General features: G+C 44.7%; 1 protein-coding gene across 1 annotated transcript; it reads right to left on the bottom strand.

The window, feature by feature from the left end:
- Positions 1 to 1,493: 1,493 nt before the first annotated feature.
- LOC118945274 (SH2 domain-containing adapter protein E) lies at positions 1,494 to 12,494 on the bottom strand. Its single transcript, XM_036967452.2, has 6 exons — positions 11,347 to 12,494; positions 8,085 to 8,211; positions 6,801 to 7,049; positions 6,314 to 6,638; positions 2,686 to 2,805; positions 1,494 to 2,418 (listed from the first exon to the last, which is right to left on the bottom strand). The coding sequence occupies exons 1-6, from the start codon at positions 11,818 to 11,820 to the stop codon at positions 2,226 to 2,228; spliced, it is 1,488 nt and encodes a 495-aa protein (XP_036823347.2). The 5' UTR covers positions 11,821 to 12,494; the 3' UTR covers positions 1,494 to 2,225.
- Positions 12,495 to 12,758: the final 264 nt, after the last annotated feature.

The raw sequence follows: 12,758 nt of genomic DNA, 5'->3' as shown, positions 1-12,758 counted from the left end.
GCAAATCATTTGAGTCTTTGATTTTTATTATATCCAAAAGGGGTAGGCAAGAGAATGGTCGTCGACAGGCAATAAGTCAAAACCCGTTCAGACTCCAGGAGGTACAGTGTGGCAGGCAGACTCGAGGTCAGGACAGGCAGAATGGTCAGGCAGTCGGGTACAGAGTCCAGAAAACAGGCAACGGTCAAAACCGGAAGGACTAGTAAAAGAGAATAGAAAATGCAGGCGCACGGGAAAAACACGCTGGTTGACTTGGAACATACAAGATGAACTGGCACAGAGAGACAGGAAACACAGGGATAAATACACCAGGGATACCAAGTGACACCTGGAGGGGGTGGAGACAATAATAAGGACAGGTGAAACTGATTAGGGTGTGACACACAGTTTTATTTGAGACGACTATACAACCATCAAGATTAATTGTCAGATCCAACAGAAGATATCTTTGTTTCTTGAGACCTAAAACTAGCATCTCTGTTTTGTCTGAGTTCCTTATGTCTGAAACACAGGCTTCAGGGGAGGGAAATTTTGGGGCTTCACCATGTTTCATCGAAATGTACAGCTGTGTATCGCCTGCATAGCAGTGAAAGTTAACATTATGTTTCCGAATGACGTCACCAAGGGGTATAGTATATAGTGAAAACAATAGTGGTCCAGGAGGGGACTAAGGAGGGGGCAGCCCGTCAAGAAGTCCAGGATCCAGTTGCAGAGGGAGGTGTTTAGTCCCAAGGTCCTTAGCTCAGTGATGAGCTTTGAGGGCACTATGGTGTTGAACTCTGAGCTGTGAGCATGTCCTGGTAATCCTTCTGGCCCTGCGAATGTGGACCTGTTAAAGGTCTTTCTCACTTCGGCTAAGGAGATCGTGATCACACTGTTGTACGGAACAGCTGGTGCTCTCATGCATGCTTCAGTATTGCTTGCCTCAAAGCACACATAGAAGTCCTTTAGCTCGTCTGGTAGCCACATGTGTGAACAAGCTTATTATTTTCAAAAAGAGATTGTTGTTTGTGGCTTTTTAAAAAGCCTACCATGTGAATGAGAGTGGTTTAGTGTGTACTCAACTTATGTGTGCATGGTGTAAACGTGAGGTGTGCCTGTACATTTGTAAGTGTGTGTCTCTCTCTCTCTCTGTGTATGTTCCTGTGTAGTGTCTAACTCTAATTGATTTACTACCCAGGTCAATGGCTCTGCGGTTAAAAAGGAGCTCATCTCACACATCCTGTAGTTAGCTTCTCACTCTCATCACAGGGCAATCATCACCCAAGTCATATGTGTTTCTGTTCTGATCTGTATGTGCGCGCACGTCTGTGTGCTTGCGTGTGTGTGTGTCTGTGTATGTGTGTGCGTGTGTACGTGTGTGTGTCTGTGTATGTGTGTGTGTGCATGTGTGTGTGCATGTGTGTGTGTGCACGTGTGCGCATGTGTGTGTGTTTGTGTGTGTGTCTGTGTCATAATTATTAAATTGCCTTTATCTAAAAAACAGAAGAAACTATATGCACAGTCACTTTATTCCAGTCAACATTACAGTATTTTATGCATTGTACAACAAGTCTGGGTTATTAGAGTAACACCCTGGGTTATTACAGTAACATGCCTGGGTTATTACAGTAAAGATCCTGGGTTATTACAGTAACACGCCTGGGTTATTACAGTAACAAGCCCGGGTTATTACAGTAACAAGACTGGGTTATTACATTAACAAGCCTGGGATATTACAATTCCAAGCTTCGGCTCCTTGGCTATTACAGCAACAAGCCTGGGATATTACAGTAACAAGCCTGGGTCATTGCAGAAACCATCACATGTGCAAATACATTCACATCAAAACCAGATCATACTTCTGTCTAACATACTGTAACATACTGTGTGTGTCTGATGATAATACAGACAGCTATCAAATCAATGAGGCCTAATATTACCCAGAGCACACGACACATACAGGTACTTAGGCTAACTAGCTGAACATTTGGCATTTGGTATTTATCAGGCTCCCCATTAGCCGCTGCAAAAGCATCAGCCAGTCTTTCTGGGGCCCATATGAAACATGACATCATACATAGTACAGAACATTATTCCCTCCTGAAACGTTCTCTGTGCTATGCAGTGTGAAGGTTTGACCACTAGGCTGTGCATTGGAGAAACTCAAGATGATACTGTACCTCTCAGGCTGTTTGGGTGAGACCTGCTACTCCTTTGCAGTGGTGTGTGTGTTCAGTGTGTGTTCAGTGTGGCCTGGGGACAGGGTGTTGCAGGGTCATGTGTTCAGCTCCAGTGAAGGGCAGTCTGTGTGTACAGTAGTGATGCACCACCTCTGGTATACTGTTGAACACACAGCTACTCTGATCCAGAGTATAACCCAGACCCTTACTGCCTTTAGTCTGGGCCACGATGATATGGACACAACACTGACTGGTCCTGAGAGAGAGAGAGAGAGAGAGAGAGAGAGAGAGAGAGAGAGAGAGAGAGAGAGAGAGAGAGACCATATTACTTCAGTAACAGGGGAAGATGCGGAGCTATAGCTACATAACTAGAGGCTAGTCTGGATGTCTGTACTTAGCAAAGGGTTAGGGGCTTAGTTATTCCAACACATGCTGCTCACCCTCCATGTCTGTGGTGTGTATAGCGGTTAATGATGAGTGCTCACTGAAGAGTGAGAAGTGTAACACACAGAAACACACTAACTTGAGCGCGATGGAGTATTTGCTGGTCCCTGATTCGCTGTCTCTAACCAGGAAGCTGGCATCCCTGCAGCGCTGGAGCTGAGCCTCTGCCTGCTGGCGACTCACACTGCCATGGTACCAGCTAGAGGAGGGGGAGAGGGGAGAAGAGAGGAATGAGGTGAAAGAGAGGGAGAAATAAACATACATACAATGTTTAGAGCTTCAGAGCAGTAGAATGGATGGGGATGAACGTCATATTGAAGGTTAGGGGAGGAATATAGGGAGGGTTGGGAAGTTAGAGGAGGGTAGGAGGGAGAGATAGAGAACGCTTGCTTAGCGAATACCACTTCCTTCACACCGAGGCTCGAACCCAGGACCTTTGCCTTGCTAGCACACATGACCGCTGTCCTGAAGAATCTTACCAGTCAGTGACCACCAAAAAGTAAAGTATTCGCTGGCGCAAGTATGGACACTTCAGGCTGAGGAGTAAGTACAGGCTAGAGCGATATGCTATGACGATATACAGCATACAGGGCCTTCAGAAAGTATTCACACCCTTCAGGCTGAGGAGTAAGTACAGGCTAGAGCGATATGCTATGACGATATACAGCATACAGGGCCTTCAGAAAGTATTCACACCCTTCAGGCTGAGGAGTAAGTACAGGCTAGAGCGATATGCTATGACGATATACAGCATACAGGGCCTTCAGAAAGTATTCACACCCTTCAGGCTGAGGAGTAAGTACAGGCTAGAGCGATATGCTATGACGATATACAGCATACAGGGCCTTCAGAAAGTATTCACACCCTTCAGGCTGAGGAGTAAGTACAGGCTAGAGCGATATGCTATGACGATATACAGCATACAGGGCCTTCAGAAAGTATTCACACCCTTCAGGCTGAGGAGTAAGTACAGGCTAGAGCGATATGCTATGACGATATACAGCATACAGGGCCTTCAGAAAGTATTCACACCCTTCAGGCTGAGGAGTAAGTACAGGCTAGAGCGATATGCTATGACGATATACAGCATACAGGGCCTTCAGAAAGTATTCACACCCTTCAGGCTGAGGAGTAAGTACAGGCTAGAGCGATATGCTATGACGATATACAGCATACAGGGCCTTCAGAAAGTATTCACACCCTTCAGGCTGAGGAGTAAGTACAGGCTAGAGCGATATGCTATGACGATATACAGCATACAGGGCCTTCAGAAAGTATTCACACCCTTCAGGCTGAGGAGTAAGTACAGGCTAGAGCGATATGCTATGACGATATACAGCATACAGGGCCTTCAGAAAGTATTCACACCCTTCAGGCTGAGGAGTAAGTACAGGCTAGAGCGATATGCTATGACGATATACAGCATACAGGGCCTTCAGAAAGTATTCACACCCTTCAGGCTGAGGAGTAAGTACAGGCTAGAGCGATATGCTATGACGATATACAGCATACAGGGCCTTCAGAAAGTACTCACACCCTTCAGGCTGAGGAGTAAGTACAGGCTAGAGCGATATGCTATGACGATATACAGCATACAGGGCCTTCAGAAAGTATTCACACCCTTCAGGCTGAGGAGTAAGTACAGGCTAGAGCAATATGCTATGACGATATACAGCATACAGGGCCTTCAGAAAGTATTCACACCCTTCAGGCTGAGGAGTAAGTACAGGCTAGAGCGATATGCTATGACGATATACAGCATACAGGGCCTTCAGAAAGTATTCACACCCTTCAGGCTGAGGAGTAAGTACAGGCTAGAGCGATATGCTATGACGATATACAGCATACAGGGCCTTCAGAAAGTACTCACACCCTTCAGGCTGAGGAGTAAGTACAGGCTAGAGCGATATGCTATGACGATATACAGCATACAGGGCCTTCAGAAAGTATTCACACCCTTCAGGCTGAGAAGTAAGTACAGGCTAGAGCGATATGCTATGACGATATACAGCATACAGGGCCTTCAGAAAGTATTCACACCCTTTGACTTTTTACACATTTCGTTGTGTTACAGCCTGAATTTAAAATGTATTAAATTGATATTTTGTGTCACTGACATACACACGATACCCCATAATAAATTAATAAAAAATGAAAAGCTGAAATGTCTTGAGTCAATAAGTATTCAACTTTTTTTTAATGGCAAGCCTAAATAAATTCAGGAGTAAAATCTGCTTAACAAGTCACATAATAAGTTGCACGGACTCACTCTGTGTGCAATAATAGTGTTTTTTTAAAGACTAACTCATCTCTGTACCCCACACATACAATTATCTGTAAGGTCCCTCGATAGAGCAGTGAGTTTCAAACACAGATTCAACCACAAAGCCCAGGGAGGTTTTCCAATGCCTCGCAAAGAAGGGCACCTAGTGGTAGATGGGTAAAAATAAACAAAGCAGACATTGAATATTCCTTTGAGCATGGTGAAGTTATTAATTACACTTTGAATGGTGTATCAATACACCCAGCCATTACAAAGATTCAGGTGTACTTCCTGACTCAGTTGCCGGAAAGGAAGGAAAACCCTCAGGGATTTCCCCATGAGGCCAATGGTGACTTTAAAACAGTTACATTGCTTATTGGCTGTGATGAGAGAAAACTGAGGATGCAGAGTGAAAAGAAGGAAGCCTGTACAGAACAAAAATATTCCAAAACATGCATCCTGTTTGCAACAAGGCACTAAAGTAAAACTACCTGAAATTTGGCAAAGAAATTAACTTTATGTCCTGTATACAAAGTGTTATGTTTGGGGCAAATCCAACACAAGACATCATTGAGTACCACTTTTCATATTTCCAAGCATGGTGGTGGCAGCATCATGCTACACTACACGACCAGAAGTATGTGTACACCTGCTCGTTAAACATCTCATTCCAAAATAATGGGCATTAATATGGAGTTGATCCCCCCTTTACTGCTATAACAGCCTCTACTCTTCTGGGAAGTCTTTCCACTAGATGTTGGGACATTGCTGCGGGGACTTGCTTCCATTCAGCCACAAGGGCATTAGTGAAGTCGGGCACTGATGTTGGGCAATTAGGCCTGGCATGCAGTTGCCGTTCTAATTCATCCCAAAGGTGTTAGATGGTGTTGTGGTCAGTGCTCTGTGCAGGCCAGTCAAGTTCTTCCACACGGATCTCGGCAAACCGTTTATGTATGGACTTCACTTTGTGCACAGGTGCATTGTCATGCTGAAACAGGAAAGGGCCTTCCCCAAACTGTTGCCACAAAGTTGGAAGCACAGAATCGTCTAGAATATCATTGTATGCTTTAGTGTTAAGATTTCCCTTCACTGGAACTAAGGGGCCCAGCCGGAACCATGAAAAACAGTCCCAGAACATTATTCCTCCAACACCAAAAGTTATAGTTGGCACTATGCATTCGGGCAGGTAGCGTTCTCCTGGCATCCACCAAACCAAGATTTGTCCGTTGGACTGACAGATGGTGAAGCATGATTCATTAATACACTGCTCCAGAGTCCACAAACCGAGATTGCATGGCTTTGTACTCAAATGTATATAGCTGACAGCAACAGGTGTGGCTGAAATAGCCGAATCCACTAATTTAAGTCCACATACTGCTGTATATATAGTGTATCTCAATCCCCCCCATCCAGCCTCTCCCTTCTCCCTCTCCTCTTCCCGTACCTCTGTTTCTCCAGGGGCAGGGTGGGGTCCACTTTGGCTGTCTCTACATTGGGTGTGGAGGTGGTAGAGGGAGGAGAAGAGGATGGGGCAAGTTTGGGAGTGAGAGAAGAGTGAGAGGTGGGAGAGGGGGGAGAGGAATGAGAGAGAGGTGAGGGAGGAGAGAGCTTGAGAATGGGAGGAGTAGGGGAGGAGGGAGAGGGGACGAGGACTTTCTTGTTCCAGGTCTTCTGTCTGAGGGTCTGCTGATGACTGAGAGTCTGCTGTCTGATGGGTGGAGGAGGTTCCTCTTTAGGGGGCAAACTGCTCATTCCCTTCTTAAACTGGGCTGGAGAGAGAGAGAGAGAGAGAGAGAGAGAGAGAGAGAGAGAGAGAGAGATAGAGAGAGGTGTATGTTTGTGTATCAAAGTTGTATGCAATATGTTCCCTCTCCTTCCGTCCCTCTACCTCCCTCCTTTTACCTCCCTCCCTCTGGAAAACATATATCTACCTGTCAGTGCTCTGACGATGTCCTCCTTCCTCCACTCCCAGGGTAGTTCATACTCTCCAGGGGGGCGAGGGTCTGACTCCGGCCGTGTCACAGGGATCCACACCCCTCCTGCCTCCCCATCTGTCTCCAGCAGCCCCTCGTAGGGAGTGTCGTAGATGTGGGGGGGTGCGGGCTTGCCCCCTTCTCCATCTCCCTTGGGAAGCAGCACACACACCTTCAGCAGGTCCTTGGAGCCCCGCCTACGAATACCTACAATGTCATAAGAACAATAACATGGTCATTATTTGGTAGGCCTGTTTGACCCATGTGGATATCAAACCCTCAACTCTGCCATTCCAACGTTACTGCTAATGTGACATGATTGTGATCCATTGTTCAGTTGTTGACTGTCAGAAAAAACTATGCCATCTAGAACCTAAAAGGGTTATTCGGGTGTCCCCATAGGAAAACCCTTTGAAGAACCCGTTTTGGTTCCAGGTAGAACCTTTTACACAGAGGGTTCTTTCTACATGGAACCCAAAATAGTACTGCCTGGATCAAGAAGGGTTCTACCTGGAACCAATGGGGACAGCCTATGGGGACAGCCGAAGAAACCTTTTGGAACCCCTATTTCTAAGAGTATAACACGTAGCTTAGTAGCTTGTGATGTGGTCAGACATGTCTGTGGAGGCCGTCAGGTAGCCTGTGTGTCTGGGCTATTGTGTGACTAAACAATGGAGCTACGGGAAGAAAGGTCAACACAGAGCCTGAATGGATGACAGAACAGACCTCTTCCTGAATTCTGGGAAGTGATTGGGTGAGACCAGGAGGAGGGGGATGGGAGGTGGGGGTCTTTTGGTTCTTTTCACACAAAAGTAAAGTAAAATGGAAGGGGTGGGGGGAAGAAACTGGAGGTAACTTCCTTTCCAAAGAATGGGGTAAAGGAAACAGAGGCAAGAGACAGGAAATCCAAGAGGAAGCTGCACCCACTGTCGCAGCACAACACCATTCCCATAGCAACCGCCAGTAGGGAGGAAGTCAGGGGAGAGAGAGCAGAGGGTCTCGTTCTAGTCCGAGCCTTTAAAAAACTTTTTACAGCAGCAGTCTACAACCTTGATTCTGGAGAGCTGCAGGGGGTGCAGGCTTTTGTTCCAGCTCAGCACTAACTCCAGCCCTGATTCCACTAATCAAGGTCTCGGTGATTAGTTGATTATCTGAGCCAGTGTGTATCAGCGCTGTGCTGGAACAAAAGCCTGGACTCCCTGTAGCTCTCCAGGACAAGATCTGACCCCTGACCTTACTGACCTGTGATGATAACCTGGGCGTCATAGGGCTCCATGTATCCATCGTTCTCTCCCTCCCTCTCCGCCTCCCTCTGCTCCCTCGTTTTCTCTGCGTCAAACGGGTCAGCATAGTCCTCCAGAATAATCAGCTACACAGCGGGAGAGAAGTTGTTAAATGCTCTACCTACCCTTCATAGTACTATACTGTAGGCCTTCTGCCAGAGTAACTGCAATAACCTATGTAATTAACCTGTAACAGTCTAGTTGGTATGGAGACGTCCCCTTGACGAACTGGGAATGTTTCTTGGGGAATCTCCCCTGCTCTGTGCTCTGTGTGTGTCTTCCCTCCCATGGCTCTGTGTGTTGAGTGTTTACGTGTCTGTCTGACTGCCTGTATGATCTTCATCAAAGAGGCGCCACAGTGATCTGAGCTGCTTGTGGGAGAGCTACAGTCACCACAGTGTTAGGTGATGCCTCAAACATAGCCTTCACTGGGTGAAGAAATATAGGAGGAGAAAGAGGTATCGTGTGTGTGTGTGTGCGTGCGTGCGTGGGTGGGTGTGTCTGTATGTGTGTGTGTGTATGTATGTATGTATGTATGTATGTATGTATGTATGTATGTATGTATGTGTGTGTGTGTGTGTGTGTGTGTGTGTGTGTGTGTGTGTGTGTGTGTGTGTGTGTGTGTGTGTGTGTGTGTGTGTGTGTATGTGTGTGTGTGTGTGTGTGTGTGTGTGTATGTGTGTATGTGTGTGTGTGTGTGTGTGTGTGTGTGTGTGTGTGTGTGTGTGTGTGTGTGTGTGTGCGTGCGCGTACGTGGGTGGGTGTGTGTGTGTGTGCGTACGTGCGTGGGTGTGTGTCTGTCTGTGTGTATGTGTGTGACAGCAGTTAGGGAACAGGAGGGGAAGGGACACAGGAAGACAGACTGGGGAAAGAGGTTAGGTCTCATTGTGTGTTTTTTGTACGGCTGGTCCCGAGCGCTGTGGCATGAATGCAGCGGGTTATAAAAGCACAGTGCATTGTGTGGTGAGGAAAGAGAGACAGGAGGGGGAGGGAGAAGTAGAGACAAAGGCTGAGGTGGGAGAGAAAGACTGATCACAACTCTCCGAGCTACAGTTCTTTCTTTATATCAGTGCACGCATATATGTATGGAAGCTCGTTCCCGCCACCCAATTTAAAAAAAAATCTGACTATGAGATAGTAAGTCATAATTATGAGATATTAAGTCGTTATTATGAGACAGTATGTCATAATCATGAGATAGTAAGTAATAATATTGCAATACTAAGTCAGAATTCTGAGATAGTAAGTCATTATTAGGAGATACTAAGTTATAATTATGAGATAGTAAGTCATTATTATGAGATATGTTTAGGCGATCTGTATTACGTGAATCACAGATTGTGTGTGTGTGTGTGAGAGAGAGAGTGTCACGATTGTTGGAAGCATACTCGGTCGGACCAACATGCAGCGTGATCTGGGTTCCACATCTTTATTTAGTGAAACGCACAAAACAATAAAGCAAGAACGAAACGTGATGACAATGGAGTGCTGGAGTACTACCCATAAACAATATCCCACCAAACACAGGTAGAAAAAATGCTACTTAAATATGATCCCCAATTAAAGACAACGATTACCAGCTGCCTCTAATTGGGAACAAAATCACCAACATAGAAAAACTAAACTAGAACCCCACATAGAAATAATAAACTAGACTAAACCGCCAGTCACGCCCTGACCTACTCTACCATAGAAAATAAGGGCTCTCTATGGTCAGGACGTGACAGAGAGAGAGAGTTTGTGGTGATATTGTTCCAAATGAATGGACTGAAGAGTTTTGTTGTTGTGAGTTGGTGCCTGTTTAATTCAATTAATGAATTACTAATATATAGCCATTGATTCTTGAAGAATGTAACTTAGAAATTCCTCATGAGCAATGGTCTTACCCCATCAGAACCAAAAATATAAACTTGTGTTACTCCATTGTTTGTAAACAACGTAATTGTAAACAAACAATGTATAGGTTCACAACACGGATAGTCAGTTCTTGCATCCATACAGATGTAGGATCTTAATTTGGTCAATTTTGTTGCTTTGAATTTTCCTGCACAGCAGGAATGGCAAACTTGTAGTCTATTTGAGGATTAAAAAGGCTTCTAAAGTTTGTAATTTCTACTTTAAAATATCAGACTTGATTTGCCATAATGAAAAATGTATCAACCCCTACAAAAAATGGCCATGAAATAATCCACATAATAATTCACATTTCCTGTTTCTGCAGGATTCTATTCCTGCTGTAGCATACAGGATCAAATGAAGATCCTACATCTGTGTGTGAGAGTCCTTGCGTCTATGTATTTAAGAGTGGTTACATGTCTTCTGCCCCATTCCTCAGCTGTTTACCAATTAAGTGGCGGGGAGTACACTTTGTTATTGTTTGAATCACAGATTTCCCTTTTAAAAGGGGTCGTTACCTGCAGGACTATTCAATGTCCATTATCCAGACTTATTATCTCATAATTATGACCTAGTATCTCATTATTCTGATTTACTATCTCATAATTATGACTTATGTAAGGGATAATCAACATGCGTTGTATGGAAAATAATGAACAACGTGGAAAGTGTGTTCCACGATGCACTAGTGTTCCACGACGGAGTAACATTAATTTCCAGAGAACGTATAGAGCCCCGAGTTGATTATCCCTTTCATACCATGGCTATAATTTAACACATTTACTGCTAGAAATTAAGTAGCTAGAAAGTTTACTAAATGTATATCATTCCCATCATAGCCATTATGAAAATCTAACTCAACAATGCCAATAATGTTTTGAATTCGACTTTTGCTTTCAAAAGCAGCTCAAACATAGTCAAACATGAGTTATACTATGGCGTTGTCGAATACCTGTTTCTGATTGGCTTGTAGGGCATTCTCGGGTGTGCATTATTTCCTTTTATAAACCTGTTGGTTCTAGTCCTTAATGCTGATTGGCTGAAAGCCGTAGTATATCAGACCATACTACAGTTCACCATGGTATATTGGCCATACACCACATTCTATTACGCAATTATGACTTATAACTTGGGTGGCGGGAACGAGCTTCCAAATGCTTCCATACACATATGACAATAAAACAGGATAAAATGTGAATACAGTAAGCCTAATAACACTGTAGGGCTAATTATAGCATATATTGTTACTACTAAATGACTTTTTCATGTTGTTCAATCTAAGACTTTGTTGACAAAGATGTCAGTATCAAATCTGCGCCACTCACCATCGTTGTTTTGATGTCCACCTTCTCCCTCTCGTTTTCGGATCCCACCTGTTCACCTGTACCGCTATGTTTGGGACCCTTGTCCTGTTTGTCCACCTTGATCATCCTGCTGATGCACGCATGCGCCAAACTGGATGTCCTGGTGGGCCGATGCTCCTCAGATGGCCCCACCTCGAGCTTGGAATTCTTCCTACTCTTCCCAGGGATGAGACTGTCCCAGATCTTACCGTCCTTAAACGAGTTCCCGCCAGTACCCAAGCCGTTCCGACCCAGTTCGATGGCCGAGTTTTTCCGGTTTCTTCCGGTCAGTATAGAGCCTATCCCTCCAGCACTTTCCTTGACCCGGTTCCCCTTCAGACTGGTCCCCGGTGTTAACCCGTGTCTGGTTCGGGGTTGAGTGCCGGACTCCGAGGCAGAGCGGACCCGTTCGGTCCCGTTCTTCAGATTGATGGCGGAACTAAACCACTTTGCCATTGCTGGTTACGATCAGTGGCAGTTTTTTGGTTTCTAGCTTTGGCTCCAAACTTATCCTAATATAACACACTCACTTAGGCCTACTTAGTCTTAATGTTTATAAATCATTCGCAATCGAGTCACAGAGAATATTTGGTTAGCCTACAAAAACTTGCCAAGCACATTCATCCACGACCACATAGGCCTACGTTTACGCGCCTCGCGCCTGATATCTTATCCGAATTACCCCCTTTGTGATGTTAATTTATTTCAAAACATTATTAATAATGATTTCTACCCCATAAATTTAGTAGTAAATGTTCTCATATAATTTTAACTCCAAACTTCACCCCATTTGTCGCTTGACCCAATACTCTTTGTCGTTCCACAGTGCGTAAAGTTACCTCTCCTTTCATCAACTTGTAACGCCTGTAATATATATTTCTGACAGTCGCTATCGCTTTATCTCGAAGCTATCCCCGCAGTTTGAAGAGTAGTCTTTGGAGAGCGTAGAATCGGAAGAACTGGAAGTTTTTCTTCGCACTCACTAATGATGATCCCATTCCCGGAGCGACTGGTGTATGGAGCGGGCTGTCAAAGCTGAGTGCTGGAGAGAGAAGTGCGTGTGTGAGAGAAAGAGTTTGGTGGAGTTGGGAAATGGGTGTGGTGGTGGACTAGCCTACAACATAATGGTCAAAGAACGCCTGTAGTGGGCTATTATTCAATAACAGGGAGGAGACAGGGAAGCTTTGGCAACGCAATTCTCAATTGATGATTTAAAAAAAAAAGTTGTCATCACAGCCGTATTACAACATAGTCAATATTTATTAATCAACATAGTCAATATTAACCTACATTGTTTGAAATTGTTGTGTGCAACACAATAGGCTGCAATTAAAAATGTAATCCAAAACTATGAACACTGCTTGAATTCACAGGTTTTGGCACCACAATGAGTG

Source organism: Oncorhynchus mykiss, chromosome 3 (assembly GCF_057628025.1).
Source record: "Oncorhynchus mykiss isolate SJ-2025 chromosome 3, ASM5762802v1, whole genome shotgun sequence".
NCBI classification, from domain to species: domain Eukaryota; kingdom Metazoa; phylum Chordata; class Actinopteri; order Salmoniformes; family Salmonidae; genus Oncorhynchus; species Oncorhynchus mykiss.
Note: the sequence above shows the minus strand (reverse complement) of the source record. Positions and strands in the feature narration are given on the sequence as shown.